This window comes from Mobula birostris, chromosome 29 (genome assembly GCF_030028105.1).
Source record: "Mobula birostris isolate sMobBir1 chromosome 29, sMobBir1.hap1, whole genome shotgun sequence".
NCBI lineage: Eukaryota > Metazoa > Chordata > Chondrichthyes > Myliobatiformes > Myliobatidae > Mobula > Mobula birostris.
Window position 1 is genome coordinate 30,975,936 of NC_092398.1, and position 15,835 is coordinate 30,991,770.

General features: G+C 51.0%; 1 protein-coding gene across 1 annotated transcript in view; it reads left to right on the forward strand.

Annotated features, from left to right (window-relative positions):
- Positions 1 to 15,835, forward strand: part of wdr13 (WD repeat domain 13) — a 16,856-nt gene continuing 1,021 nt past the window's right edge. Inside the window, exons 1-9 of the mRNA XM_072246933.1 lie at positions 1 to 126; positions 8,821 to 8,910; positions 9,484 to 9,721; positions 10,413 to 10,522; positions 12,855 to 12,985; positions 13,829 to 14,136; positions 14,621 to 14,801; positions 14,992 to 15,133; positions 15,219 to 15,337. Of these exons, the coding sequence (XP_072103034.1) occupies positions 8,870 to 8,910; positions 9,484 to 9,721; positions 10,413 to 10,522; positions 12,855 to 12,985; positions 13,829 to 14,136; positions 14,621 to 14,801; positions 14,992 to 15,133; positions 15,219 to 15,337 (1,270 nt within the window). The 5' untranslated portion in view covers positions 1 to 126; positions 8,821 to 8,869. The remainder of the gene's footprint in view (positions 127 to 8,820; positions 8,911 to 9,483; positions 9,722 to 10,412; positions 10,523 to 12,854; positions 12,986 to 13,828; positions 14,137 to 14,620; positions 14,802 to 14,991; positions 15,134 to 15,218; positions 15,338 to 15,835) is intronic.

The window sequence follows — 15,835 nt, forward strand, 5'->3', positions numbered from 1 at the left end:
GCCTGGGGAGGAGGAGGAGAGAAGGAGGAGGAGGCGGGTGGTGAACGGTCGGTCTCCTGTTAGTCGGAGCAGCGTCTCGATGCAAATCCACGACAGAGTGTTTAAGCAGGAGATGGCGAGGCGATGGTGGGTTTTCAGCAAAAATGCCCCTTCCTTGTATTCTTTTAAACGTATTTTCATTCGGTTGTGATACGTTTCTAGGTTGGAGGCGGATGGGGGCGGGCTCGGGGAACGTCGTTGCGTCACGCTTGGGACTCGACCAATTGGCTGCCTCCGCTGCGCGTCCCGGGGCAACGGGCGCTTCCGGTGGGGGGGCGGGCCTTTTCATATCTATGGGCGGAGTGGCCCGTTAATTGGTCTCGCAGCCTGTCAATCAGTTGTGGGAGCTGTCGTGGGGGCATTGTCAAGTTTTAACGAAGCAGTTTCCCTTCCGAAAAGAATGTCATTTCTACCCATTGCTACCGATCTAATGTTAACTTTTACCCGCATTAATGTGTTTCACGGTTATATTTGACCAGTGGTCAAGTCGGGGTTTGAGGACTTGGGTTGAATACGTTAGGACTTCATTCGCTGGAGTGCAGGAGATTTGGTAGAGTTGTGAGGGGTAGAGATACTGTAAATACTGGCAGGCCTTTTCCATTCAGATTGGCTGCGGCTGCAAACAGAGGTCATGTGTTAAGGATGGAAGGTGAATTGTTTAAGGGAAACATGAGGGAGGGGGGAACTTCTTCACAAGTTCTTCATGCCCAGCAGGGTCTTGCGATTGTAAAGGAAATGTTTTAAAAAAAGTAATACTTTTGGACCCCATAGAAGCCGCTGCATCTGAGTGCTCCCAATCAGTCCCTGCGTCCGTCACTCCAGTGCTTACCCACTTCTGTCACTCACCTATCCCTGCTTCAGTGGACCCCAGCCCTCCATAAGACATAGGAGCAGAACCTTAGGTTTTCAGCCCATCGAGGCTCCTCTGCTGTTACATCGTGGCTGATTTATTACTCCTCTCAACGTCATTCTCCTGCCTTCACCCTGACTAATCAAGAACTTCTCAACCTCTGCTTTAAATAAATCCAGTGACTTAGCCCCCACTTTGGCAATGAATTCACGGATTAGCCATCATCTGGCTGAAGAAATTCCTCCTCATCTCGGTTCTAAATGGACGTCCCTCTCTTCTAAGGCTGTATCCTCTGGTCCTAGACTCCCCCCACGCTTGGAAACATCCTCTCCACGTCTACTCTATTTAGGCCTTTCAATATTTGATAGGTTTCACTGAGATGCCCCCCTCATTCTTCTGAGCAGTGAGTACAGGCCCAGAGCCATCAAACACTCCTCATACAGTAACCCTTTTCATGCTCCTGAACTTCCTCTGGACCCGCTCAATGCCACTGCAGCCTTTCTGAGACATGGGACCCAAAGCTGCCCTTCGTCGTAGTGGATCGACCCGATGCAAGGACAACAGTACCACAAATACACTAACTAACACACGCAATCCTTTCTCAAACTTTACTCTTTATTCATAGCATGCTATGGGGGAAGTTACAGACTGATCTCCCAAAGGAGCCAGTCCGGAGACTGGCTCGGAATTACACAATTCTCCACAATTTTTAACATTGATCAGGTAGCAGGAAATCTTACAATTACAAGTTTAGACAATATTAGATTCATTTCAATCACATGCTAAGATACAATTAGATGTAAAATGATCATTAGTTATAACTATTTTAAGCCAAAGCCAGCCCATCAGTTCCTCATTCGGGCACCTTCCCCTTTTCTCTAAAAACATTCTAACCCCTACACTATTCTTCCCATATTTAGCTTGAGATGCTTTTGCACGATCAGATTTATTTCAACCTTTGCCTCTCTTTAGAGAATAATGACTAGTACGTCACCTGTTTCTTTTTGACTTGTCCAAAACAGTAAGCTAAGGCACCCACAAGGTGATTGATCATTAGTTAATCATTGTTCTTAGTATTTAACTATCTCTCTACTCCATTACCTTCCCCCTCCCCTCCTCCATTTCAGCTGCCCTCCACCTTCCTCTGTGCTTAAATGACACACCCAGCCTCCCTGCCCACCGCACCCCTGCTGCAGCTCTCCAGCCCAGCCCAACCGCACGCCTCCTTGCTGTGAACATTTACAGGCCCCCACCCCTCCCTGTGGCTGTGTTCCACTAGTCTCCCCACACTCCTCCACCTCCCTCTCCTCACTCCCCACCCCTTCTCCCAGCTCCAGAATTCTCTCCTGAAGCCCCGCTGCCCCTCTCTCCTCTTCGTCCTGGCACTGTCAGACCCAGTGTGGTGAGGTGTCTCGGTATTTCCTCCCTGTGGAATGTGTGGGTTTCCTCCGGGTTCTCCGGTTTCCTCCCACAGTCCAAACACGTACCGGGCAGGTCAGTCGCTGATTGCCCTGTGATTAGGTCAGGGTTAAATTGGGGATGCTGGGCGCTCTGTATTTCAAAATAATAAACACTCCTCGGAAGTAATGTAGCATTTTTTGCTGTGTCATACATAGCTACTCAATAAAAAGTGGCTGGCTTTGCCAGCTGCTGTTGGGATTAAATGGAGGTTCTCTGCAGCCGTGTCAGTGAACCACCGGCACTTCAAATGCTTTCATTGATTGCTAAAACAGCAGTTGAGGTGATAGAGGAAATGACAGAGTAACCGGAGAGGGCAGAAATCGACCTGCCGGGGGGACTCTGTGGGTCGAGCGGAGTCTGTGAGGAGAATGGAAATCGGGTGTGTCATCACATACGCTCAGTGGCCACTTTATTAGGTACAGGAGTGGAACCTGGCGTGGTCTTCTGCTGCTGTCGCCCGTCCACTTCAGGGTTCAAAGTGTTGTGTGTGCAGAGATGCTCTTCTGCACCCCACTCTTGTAACGTGTGGTTATTCTGTCAGCTTGAACCAGTCTGGCCATTCTCCTCTGAGCTCTCTCATTAACAAGGTGTTTTCACCCAAACAACTGCCGCTCACTGGATGTTTTTTGGGGTTTTTTTTGCACCATTCTCTGTAAACTCTAGAGACTATATTGTGTGTGAAAATCCCTGGAGACCAGCAGTTTCTGAAATGCTCAAACCACCCTATCTGGCACCAACAATCAGTCCACGGTCAGAGTCACTTGGACCACATTTCTTCCTCATTCTGATGTGTGGTCTGAACAACAGCTGAATCTCTTGACCATGTCGGCATGCTTTTATGCATTGAGTTGCTGATTATATATTTGCATTATCGAGCAGGTGTACCTCACTGGGAATACGTTGGGGAATGTGTTGTTTTGTGGCAGCACTAATACTACGTGTGTGTACAGGTCCCCCATTCGTCAGTGGGAATCAGACGAGCAAATGTATACAGAGATCAGAATCACTGACGTGTGTCCTGAAGTGTGTGTGTTTACATCAGCAGTAGAGCGATACAGAAAAATTACAGCCAGAATACAGAGGGACACATCAGGACGGTACGCTTTGGCCCAATTAAGCGGCTCTCCCAATTAGCTGAAGTTTCATGGAAATAGTTTTAAAAAGTATGAAAAAGATAAACTTTTAACTGAATAACAAATTTTTTTTTGGCGTGTGCCTGTGTGCGTGCGAGTCTGTGCGTCTGCGTGTCCGTGATGATGAATTTTTCATGGCTTTTTTACAAGGCGCGGAGCGAGAGAGAGACCGTGTGGCACACCACTTCTCACACAGACATTTTCGTAGTATTTTCCCTGTATTTTACCAGGTCGAGTTGCGATCTCGACACTCAATCCGGCACAGATAGAAAGCCTACTCGGGGGCGGACCCGACTGGTTTCGAACCCGGGAACCTCCGCTTCCGAGTCCGGGTCCGAAGTGGTTGCGCCACCTGCCAGCCCAACTGAATAACAAATTATGTATTTAACAGGACAGATTATAGCACTACCAATTCTACTACAGTACTATAAAACTGTGTATTAGTTCCTAATAGTTATTGGCAGAGGAATTCATCCAGTATACACTGCTGTGTACTTTCGATTGACTGTAAACAAACAAAATCAGTGCAGATACCTAGTGCAAATAATGGACTGACTTTAAACAATGCTATCTACGATTGCATCCTCCTGATCTACTTTCATTGTAACATTCAAGAATGATTCATAGTCCCCAACCTGAAACAGTGAAGTCAAATCATTTTCACTTCCGGCTGTTTCTGCATTTCCAGGCGTAAATGCTTGCAAGTGCAATGAACAAAACAGTTCTGAATTGTCTTGCTGCTTATTTCTTGCCAACTATCAGACAAAAATCATTGCTTTTTAAACATAGACGTGACTGACGTTATTTAAACACTGATCGCTGTAACCATGGAATAGTGTTTAACTCCCGCACGACATGTACGCGACTGAGGCTAGTAAGAAACTGTTTGGCAACAGTGTCCTGTCCCATTTAGTGTCCCAAATAAACAAGGCGAATCTGGGTACAGTGGCGTGCAAAAGTTTGGGCACCCCGGTCAAAATTTCTGTTACTGTGAATAGCTAAGTGAGTAAAAGATGAACTGATTTCCAAAAGGGATAAAGTTAAAGATGACACATTTTTTTAATATTTTAAGCAAGAAAACTTTTTTATTTCCATCTTTTACAGTTTCAAAATAACAAAAAAGGAAAAGGGCCCCAAGTAAAAGTTTGTGCACCCTGCACGGTCAGTACTTAGTAACACCCCCTTTGGCAAGTATCGCAGCTTGTAAACTCTTTCTGTAGCCAGCTAAGAGTTTTTGAATTCTTGTTTGAGGGATTTTCGCCCATTCTTTCTTGCAAAAGGCTTCTAGTTCTGTGAGCTTCTTGGGCCGTCTTGCATACACTGCTCTTTTGAGGTCTATCCACAGATTCTCGATGATGTTTAGGTCAGGGGACTGTGAGGGCCATGGCAAAACCTTCAGCTTGCGCCTCTTGAGGTAGTCCATTGTGGATTTTGAGGTGTGTTTAGGATCATTATCCTGTTGTAGAAGCCATCCTCTTTCCATCTTCGGCTTTTTTACAGACGGTGTGATGTTTGCTTCCAGAATTTGCTGGTATTTAATTGAATTCATTCTTCCCTCTCCCAGTGAAATGTTTCCCGTGCCACCGACTGTAACAAAAGCCCAAAGCATGATTGATCCACCCCCGTGCTTAACAGTTGGAGGGGTGTTCTTTTCATGAAATTCTGCACCCTTTTTTCCCCAAACATACCTTTGCTCATTGCAGCCAAAAAGTTCTATTCAAAAGGTTCAAAGGAACATCTAAACAAGCCTGATGCATTTTGGAAACAAGTTCTGTGGACTGATTAAGTTAAAGTAGAACTTTTTGGCTGCAATGAGCAAAGGTATATTTGGGGAAAAAAGGGTGCAGAATTTCATGAAAAGAACACCTCTCCAACTGTTAAGCACGGGGGTGGATCGATCTTACTTTGGGCTTGTGTTGCAGCCAGTGGCACGGGGAACATTCCACTGGTAGAGGGAAGAATGAATTCAATTAAATACCAGCAAATTCTGGAAGCAAACATCACACCGTCTGTAAAAAAAAATCTGAAGATGAAAAGAGGATGGCTTCTACAACGGGATAATGATCCTAAACACACCACAAAATCCACAGTGGACTACTTCAAGAGACGCAAGCTGAAGGTTTTGCTATGGCCCTCACAGTCCCCTGACCTAAACATCATCGAGAATCTGTGGATAGACCTCAAAAGAGCAGTGCATGCAAGACAGCCCAAGAATCTCACAGAGCTAGCAGCCTTTTGCAAGGAAGAATGGGCGAAAATCCACCAAACAGGAATTGAAAGACTCTTAGCTGGCTACAGAAAGCACTTACAAGCTGTGATACTGGCCAAAGGGGGTGTTACTAAGCATGCAGGGAGCCCAAACCTTTGCTTCTGGCCTTCTTCCTTTTTTTGTTATTTTGAAACTAAAAGATGAAAATAAAAAAAATTTTCTTGCTTCAAATATTAAAGAAATGTGTCATCTTTAACTTTATGCCAGTTGAAAATCAGTTCATCTTTCACTCGCTTAGCTGTCCACAGTAACAGAAATGTTGACCGGGGTGCCCAAACTTTTACACGCCACTGTATCTTGTTGATTTTTTAAAATTTAAGAGTTGATCCAAATAAACGTCTGCTCTGATTAACTGATGGCCCAGTTAATTGGCATCCTCTGTTCCATACCAGGCTGTGATGCAAGCACTCTGAATGCTCTCTGGAAATTTGCATTTCCTCTCTTCGAGCTCCTCCAGTTCATTCCAATATTTGCATTTCAAAAGAATGAGTCTCTAACTGGTGAATGAGAATGATATTCAGCAGATTGGCCACATTGCTGATATACCTAGATGTCTGCGTGGGGTAAGGGATCTGGAAAGTTATTAGAACAGAATGCTGTACAGGCCATTCGGCCCATGATGATATGCTGACCTTTGAATCTGCTTCGTGGTCAATCTAACTTCTCCCCTTCTACATAGCCAATAACTCTTGTTTGTTCATCCCTCTCAAAAAGATGCTGAAGGGACTGAACAAGTCCAGCAGCATCTGTGGAGGGGAATAAACAGTCGATGTTTTGGCTGAGATGCCTTCATCTTCCTCTCCTGACGGACTTGCCTCTTACCCCTTCTCTTCTCTCATCTGTCCATCACATCTCTCTGCTGCCCCTCCTCCTTCCCTTTCTTCCATTGCCCGGTGCACTCTCCTCTCCTATTAGATTCTTTCTTCTTCAGCCCTTTATCCTTCCCAGCTTCTCACTGCATCCCTCTCCCTCACCCAGCCACCTTCCCTCTCCCAGCTTCTACCCCCTTCCTTTCCAGTCCTGGTGAAAGGTCTGGGCCCAAAACATTGACTGTGTATTCCTCTCCATAGTTGCTGCTTGACCTGCCCAGCTCTTCCAGTATTTTGTGTGTTGCTCTGGATTTCCAGCATCTGCAGAATCTCTTCTTTTGATATTCCTTTCCTCCATGTGCCCATCTAAGAGTCTTAACTGCATGCAGTTACTTGAAGGAAGATGTTCTGGTTTTGGAGGCGGTGCAGAGGAGGTTCACCAGGTTGATTCTGGAGATGAGGAGAGATAAGTCACCTGGGACTGTCTTTGGTAGAGTTCACCACAGTGAGAAGGGATCTTATAGAAATGTATAAAATTACAAAAGGGATAGATAAGATCGAGGCAGGAAAGTTCTTACTACTGGTGAGTGAGACTAGAACTAAGGAACTTAGCCTCAAGATTTGGGGAGTAGATTAGGACGGAGAACCAGAGGCCACAGTTTAAGAATAAGGGGTAGACAATTTGGAACGGAGTTGAGGAAAAACTTTTTCACACAGAGGGTTGTGGATCTGTGGAATGCTCTGCCTCAGAAGGCAGTGGAGGCCAATTCTGTGGATGCTTTGAAGAAAGAGTCAGATAGAGCTCTTAAAGATAGCGGAGTGAAGGGATGTGGGGAGAAGGCAGGAACAGGGTACTGATTGTGGATGATCAGCCATGATCACAGTGAATGGCGGTGCTGGCTCGAAGGGCTGAATAGCCTACTCCTGCACCTATTGTCTATTTCCCAGAGAGTAGTGAACCTGTGGAATTCTCTGCCTAGGGAAACAGCAGGGGCGACCTCACTAAATAGATTTACAACACAGTTAGACAGATTTTTATTTGTACAGCAGGGGAATTGAAGGTTGTGGGGAAAAGGTGGGTGGGTGATCACAGGCAGATCAACATTAGTCATACTGAGCAGATTCGACGGGCTGGATAGCCGATTCCTGCCCCTGGTTCTTATTGAAAGGCTGATCAGACTCAACGGGGCAGTTGGCCAACTCCTGCCCCTGGTTCTTATGTTATTTATTTAAGTGTGGAATAGGCCATTCTGACCCTTCCAGCCGTGCCGCCCAGCAATCGTCCGATTTAATCCTAGTCCAATCATGGGACAATTTACAATGACCAATTAACCTACCAACTGGAATGTCTTTGGACTGTGGGAGGAAATCGGAGCACCTGAAGGAAACCCACGCAGTCAGTCATTGGGAGAACGTTCCACTCCTTCCAGGCAGCGCTGGGAATCGAACCTGGATTGCCTGTGCCATAAAGCACTCTGCTACCGTGCTGGGTTTGTGTCTGTAACATATCAGCCTCTATCACCAGCCCTGACACACCCATCACTTTCTGTGTCCGTATATGGAAAAACTACTTCTGACGTCTCCCCTAAACTTGGCTGCTCTCTCCTGTAGTACTAGGCATTGCCGTCCTGGAGAAAGGTGCTGGCTATCCACTCCTCCATCGACGTCTCTCACAATCTTGCACACTCTCTGTCAGGTTGCTTCTCGTCATCCCTCATTGCAAGAGACAAGCCTGGGCTTACTCAGCTGTCTCTAATAAGAGGCACGTTCTCTGATCTGGCTAACTTAATTTCCAATACAGCCCAGTGAGCCAACCCATGTGACCAATTTAACTACAAACCTGCATGTCTTCAGAGTGTGGGATCCCATGCCTCATGGGAAGGAAGGAGAGTGGCTAAAGTCTTGGGGTCCGACTGCAACATCCTGGGATCTTACAAGGAGCACCAAAAATTCTGCCGATTTGGGGAAGGTTCCATTAGAGGGGAGAGTGGTGAATGTAACTCCTCTATCTGGAACAGAGAGGAAGTTAGGGAGCTTAATCCAGTGGGGAAAGAACATTAGAGACTGGTGTTGGTGTTGGAGTTGGGTCATGTTGCTCAGTCTGAGACCAGGAGACTGTAAGACATGGGAGTAAAACCAGTCCCTTCGGCCCATCTAGTTTGTGCTGAACAATTGATCTGCCTTGTCCCATTGACCTGCACCCTGATCCCTCTCCCCGCTGCCACCTTGTTCAGCACCCGTTCCTTTCTCTCTCCGCAGAGGGGCGCGTGATCCCACCTCTCCCTGACGGATTCCCAGTGCCTCTGGGATGGCAGCAGTCTGGCAGCAGGTTCTTGCCGTAGATGCCAGGTAAGCAAGCCCGTTTGTCCACATCGCTCAAGACCAGGGGCTCCTTAGTGCGGTCTTTCTGCTACCTCCCACACACAGAGTCACCAGGAGTCCTCACCCTGTCACCTCTAATCTGTATCGTTCCTCAATCACACTTCATTTCCTGGTGCCGATGTCTGTCAGCTTGTGAACAGAGAAATCCCTTTTTTATACAGACAGAAGGTGGTGGGGCAGGGATGCTGTTAACACAATGCCCATCGGGCATATTATTTTTTACTCCCTCCCTCTCCCTGTCACACACCACCTCCTCGATCTGCCCTTTCCACCTCCTCGATCTGCCCTTTCCACCTCCATCTCCCGTTTTCACCCCTCAGCCTCAACCAGCCACCCCCACCCGTCTCATCACTCATCCCCCCGTCTCACCTCTCACCCTGCCTCTCCTCTTGAAACCTCCAACACTCGCTTGCCTTTCCTCACCTCGTCTCCCCCACGACTCCCCTCAGCCCGGCAGTCTCTCAGCCCGTTTCCCACTACCAGCTCTGAAGCCGCCCTGCCAGCCTATTCTCACTGCGGTTTCCTCACCCCCACCCCCAGGTACAACGCCTACCGCACCTCCAACTTCCCGCAGTTCCGCACCCAGTACATCCGGCGGCGCAGTCAGCTGTTGCGGGAGAATGCCAAGGGCGGCTACAACCCCCTGCTGCGTCACCAGTACCTGAGACTTCGCAGCCTCCTCCTCGCCCAGCGCTACGGAGCTCTGTCTGAGCAGAGCAGCTTCCGCGCCCACAGCAACAGCGTCCGCAGCAGCCGCACCACTCTCGACCGCATGGAGGTAACGACGGGGCCAGGGAGGGAGGGAGGGCAGAACACCTTCCTCACACTGGGGCAGGCAGGGAAGGAGCGGGTGCGGTTCTCAGAGGCGAGGGAGAGAATCCAGGGCATGATAATTCTCCCCTCCCCCTTTCCCTCTTTCTCCTCTCCCCCCAGCAGAAAATACTCACAAGGGTGTTACCAGGACTTGGGAGGGATTGGGAGAAAGCGGAAGGGGAGAAGAGGGGTGAGGGGAGGAAGAGGAGCGAAGGGGAAGAATGAAAGGAGTGGAGGGAAGACAGAGAGGGTGGGAGTAGAGGCGATTGTAGGGAGGGAGGCTCCCTCTTTGTGGGACTTTGGAGGAAGTGGGTAATGGGGTAAGAGATCAGTTCAGAGGCTGAGGTGAAGGTGGGAGAGGACTTACGCCCCCAACAGTGGCGGTGAATTTCTGGGTGTTGGGGTGGGGACATGGGTTTTGGACTGAACGCTACAAGAGGGACAGACAGTTTGAGGAGTGCCCAGAGGAGCTACTGGGAGTAAATACAACAGGACTGCTGGAGGGGCTAGCATCATCTCCATAAGCCCACCAGCACTGGGCTGCAATATCTGATGTAGGGTTTTATTTGGAGAGCGAGTCCAGTATTCGCCTGCGATTTTAATCCATCCTCTCTCCGCCCCACTGCTCAGTCTTCTCGAACCATGTCTCCCCGCAGGACTTCGAGGACGAGCTGCGAGCACAGGGCTCCAGGGGTCACAGGCGCTCTGTCAGCCGGGGCTCCTACCAGCTGCAGGCCCAGATGAACCGCGTGGTGTACGAAGAGAAGTGAGTTCCCGGCTCCGGCTCGCGGAAGACTACACGACCCGGCGGGTGGAGCCGCTGCTCGATCCCAGCTCCCGGTGCTGTGTGTGTGTGTGTGTGAGAGAGAGTGTGTGTTTGTGTGTGTGAGGGGCTGTGTGTGAGAGTGTGTGTGTGTGTGAGAGAGAGAGAGAGAAAGTGCGTGTGTGTGTGTGTGAGAGAGAGAGTGTGTGTGTGAGAGGGGCTGTGTGTGTGTGTGAGAGAGAGTGTGTGTGTGAGAGGGGCTGTGTGTGTGTGTGAGGGACTGTGTGTGTGGGGCTGTGTGTGAGTGTGTGTGTGAGGGACTGTGTGTGTGGGGCTGTGTGTGTGTGTGGGGCTGTGTGTGGGGGGGGCTGTGTGTGTGTGAGGGGCTGTGTGTGTGTGTGCGGGTGAGGGGCTGTGTGAGAGTGTGTGTGGGTGAAGGGCTGTGTGTGCGGGTGAAGGGCTGTGTGTGTGCAGGTGAGGGGCTGTGTGTGTGTGTGAGAGGCTGTGTGTGTGTGTGTGTGAGGGGCTGTGTGTGAGAGTGTGTGTGGGGCTGTGTGAGTGTGTGTGGGGGAGGGGCTGTGTGTGTGTGAGAGAGTGTGTGAGGCTGTGTGTGTGAGAGAGTTTGTGTGTGGGACTGTGTGGGTGAGTGTGTGTGTGTGTGGCTGTGTGTGAGTGTGTGTAGGGCTGTGTGTGTGTGAGAGAGTGTGTGAGGCTGTGTGTGTGTGTGTGTGTGAGTGTGAGGCTGTGAGAGTGTGTGTGTGAGAGAGAGAGTGTGTGTGTGTGTGAGAGAGAGAGTGTGTGTGTGTGTGTGAGAGAGTGTGTGAGGCTGTGTGTGTGAGAGAGTTTGTGTGTGGGACTGTGTGGGTGAGTGTGTGTGTGTGTGGCTGTGTGTGAGTGTGTGTAGGGCTGTGTGTGTGTGAGAGAGTGTGTGAGGCTGTGTGTGTGTGTGTGTGTGTGTGTGTATGAGTGTGAGGCTGTGAGAGTGTGTGTGTGAGAGAGAGAGTGTGTGTGTGTGTGAGAGAGTGTGTGTGTGGGTGAGTGTGTGAGGCTGTGTGTGTGTGTGTGAGGGGCTGTGTGTGTGTGAGGGGCTGTGTGTGTGTGTGCGGGTGAGGGGCTGTGTGAGAGTGTGTGTGGGTGAAGGGCTGTGTGTGTGCGGGTGAAGGGCTGTGTGTGTGCAGGTGAGGGGCTGTGTGTGTGTGTGAGAGGCTGTGTGAGTGTGTGTGTGAGTGTGTGTGTGTGAGAGAGTTTGTGTTTGTGTGTGTGTGAGAGTGTGTGTGTTTGTGTGGGGCGGTGTGTGTGTGTGTGAGGGGCTGTGTGTGTGTGAGGGGCTGTGTGTGAGTGTGTGTGTGGGGCTGTGTGAGTGTGTGTGTGTGTGGGGGAGGGGCTGTGTATGTGTGTGAGAGAGTGTGTGAGGCTGTGTGTGTGAGAGAGTTTGTGTGTGGGACTGTGTGGGTGAGTGTGTGTGTGTGTGGCTGTGTGTGAGTGTGTGTAGGGCTGTGTGTGTGTGAGAGAGTGTGTGAGGCTGTGTGTGTGTGTGTGTGTGTGTGTGAGTGTGAGGCTGTGAGAGTGTGTGTGTGAGGGGCTGTGTGTGTGTGTGTGAGAGAGAGTGTGTGTGGGTGAGTGTGTGAGGCTGTGTGTGTGTGAGTGTGTGAGGGGCTGTGTGTGTGTGAGCGTGTGTGTGTGTGGGGGGGCTGTGTGTGTGTGTATGTGTGTGAGAGAGAGAGAGTGTGTGTGTGGGGCTGTGTGTGAGTTTGTGTGTGGGACTGTGTGTGGGTGAGGGGCTGTGTGTCTGTGTGTGTGTGAGAGAGAGAGAGAGGGCTGTGTGTGTGAGTGTGTGTGTGTGAGAGAGGTGTGTATGAGTGTGTGTGTGAGAGAGGTGTGTATGAGTGTGTGTGTGTGAGAGAGAGGTGTGTATGAGTGTGTGTGTGAGAGAGGAGTGTGTGTGTGAGAGAGGTTTGTGAGTGTGTGTGTGTGTGAGAGAGAGAGAGGGGTGTGTATGAGTGTGTGTGTGTGAGAGAGAGGTGTGTGAGAGTGTGTGTGTGTGAGAGAGGTGTGTGAGAGTGTGTGTGTGTGAGAGAGGTGTGTGAGAGTGTGTGTGTGTGTGAGAGAGAGAGGGGTGTGTATGAGTGTGTGTGAGATGGCATGGTGAGTGTGAGTGGGTCACGCTGAGCAATACAGAGGGGTGAGTGGGGAGAGGCAATGTCTTGTCAGGAACCGGAGGCTCTCTGTGTCAGAGTGCGGAGAAGGGGAGACGAGACAGGTTACGACTGCCCCCTGTGGGTGGGGAGCAGGTAGGGTGTGGTAAGGGAATGTGACTCCCCCCTGTCCTGTGCAGGCCCCCAGGCAGTCTGGTCCCCACGTGTGCGGCGGAGGCGAGCCGTGCCATGGCCGGCGACACCACCCTCAGTGAGAACTACGCCTTCGCCGGCATGTACCACATCTTCGATCAGCACGTTGACAAGGCCGGTGAGTGTGGGCTGGGGGAGAGGGACAGCTGAGGGGTGCGCAGAGAAGGGGAGGTGGGCTGGGTCGGGTCGGGTAAGAGTTGTACTTGTTCTATGACCCTGTGACAGTATACTGAGGCCTGTCCCTATGCAGCTGCCTCACCATTGAAGCAGAATTAGGCCACTCAGCCCATCGATCCACTGTGTGATTCAGCCATGGCTGATTTATTATCCCTCTCAACCCCATTCTCCTGCCTTCTCCCCGCAACCTGGCTCCTTCAGTAATCAAGAACGTATCAACCTCTGCTTTAAATAATTTGGCCTCCACATGTGTCTGTGGCAATGGATTCCACAGATTCACCACCCTCTGGCTAAAGAAGTTCCTCCTCTCCTCTGTTCTAAAGAGACATCCTGGTATTCTGAAGCTGTGCTCTCTTGGTCCTACATTACCCCACCACAGGAAACATCTCTATCCAGCCCATTCAGCATTCGATAAGCTTGAGATTTCCCCCTCCCTCCAGTGAGTACAGGCCCAGAGTTAACACTCCTCGTGTTAACCCTTTCATTCCTGGGAAATGTCTTCTGGACCGTCTCCAGCATATCTTTTTTCAGATTAGGGGCCAAAACAGCTCTCAGTAATCCAAAGTGCAGTCTGACCAATGCCTTATAAAGTTTCAGCATTATATCCTAACTTTTATGTTCTAATTTTCCTAAAATGTACATTAACATTGTATTTTCTTTCCTTGCTACCAACTCAAACTGAAGGAAACCCAATAATATTAGTTGTACAGTGTTAGGCAATTAAAAATTCCACATATTCCCCTCCCCTCTCCGTGACCCTGTCTGTCTCCCTCGCCCTGCACAGTGCCCAAGGTGCAGTTTGCCAACGACGACAGGAACCGGCTGGCCTGCTGTTCCCTGGATGGCACAGTCTCCATTTTCCAGCTGGTGCCCAGCCCGCCGTCAGTGCTGCTGTCCTTGCGGGGGCACTCGCGCGGCATCACCGACTTCGCCTGGTCCCTCTCCAACGACATCATCGTCAGCACCTCCCTTGACGCCACCGTCCGTATCTGGGCTACCGAGGACGGCAAGTGCATCCGCGAGATTCCCGACCCCGAGGGCGCAGAGCTCCTGTGTTGCACCTTCCAGCCCATGAACAACAACCTGACTGTGGTAAGTGGTAAGTGTGGGTCCAGCGCAGAGGCACACCTAGCCCCTGCCTTCCCCCACCAGACCCCTAACACTGCAGGGCACGGGTCTACAGCAGACAACAGCAGTGGCAATGAACCCTCAGACTCATTCACCTTGATCAAGGCTGAGCCTGGACTCAGCACACACCTACACAACACAACTGTTGGGCCCTCGAGAGTATTGAGGGAGGGACGCACACTGTGAATGGTGGGGATAGGGAGAATTGAGGGCGGGGATCTCGATACACAATAGTAGGACACACATTGTGAATGATGGGGAGCGTCGAGAGACCTCAGTGTACAAGGGTAGGACACGTGAATGGTGGGGAGTTTTGAGGGACAGAGGGACCCCACTGTATGACGTTAGGACACACAATGTGAATTGGACTAATGGTGGCTTCTCTCTCTCTCTCTCACCCTGTGTCCATGGACTCCACCCCCCTCTGCTCCTTGCCTGTGAGCCACAGGTGGGTAACAGCAAGCAGAACGTCCACGTGATGAACATCTCGACGGGGAAGAAGGTGAAGGGGGGATCCAGCAAGCTGACAGGGAGGGTACTCTCGCTGTCCTTTGACGCTCCAGGACGCATCCTGTGGGCCGGCGATGATCGTGGTAGCATCTTTTCTTTCCTCTTCGACATGGCCACGGGTAAGAGAACTGGGATCAGATCATCCTCTGCCCCAGCGTCCATGGCCCCTTCCTCCTGCTTCCCTCACCAGCAGCCCCTGCCACTGGCTTCCCCCTCCGTACCTTCAGTTCTGTGCCCCTATCCCACTGCACCTCAGGATTCCTCCCCCCTTCTGTTCCCTTGTTGACCCACTCCTTCTCCCCCACACAGGTAAGCTGACCAAGGCCAAGCGCCTGGTGGTGAACGAGGGCAGCCCCATCACCAGCATCTCAGCCCGGTCCTGGATCAGCCGTGAGGCCCGCGACCCCTCCCTGCTCGTCAACGCCTGCATCAACAAACTGCTGCTCTACAGGTGAGGCTGGGGTCTGGGCGCACGAGGGAGCCGGTTCCCCCCCCCCCCCCGGACCCCCACACCACTCACTCTCATCTCCCCCCAGGGTGGTGGACAACGAAGGAACGCTGCAGCTGAAACGTACCTTCGAGATCCAGCACAGCTCCAACCCCGTCCGCAGCATCTTCTGCCCCCTCATGTCCTTCAGACAGGGCGCCTGTGTTGGTGAGTCATCCTTCTCAGCTGGTGGATGGGATGGGTGGTGGTGGGGGGGGTGGATTTCACCCACAGTCTGACCCCGGGAGTGTGTGATGGGACAGTGTGGAGGGAGTTTCACTCTGTGTCTGACCCCGGGCATGAGTGATGGGGTGTGAAGGGAGCTTCACTCTGTGTCTGTCCCTGGGAGTGTGTGATGGGACGGTGTGGAGGGAGTTTCACTGTGTGTCTGACCCCGGGAGTGTGTGATGGGACAGTGCGGAGGGAGTTTCACTCTGTGTCTGACCCGGGAGTGTGTGATGGGACGGTGTGGAGGGAGCTTCACTCTGTGTCTGACCCCGGGAGTGTGTGATGGGACGGTGCGGAGGGAGCTTCACTCTGTGTCTGACCCCGGGAGTGTGTGACGGGACGGTGTGGAGGGAGTGTGTGACGGGACGGTGTGGAGGGAGCTCCACTCTGTGTCTTGAAGAATAGTACTATTCGATTTGCCCTGACTCTCTTCCTACC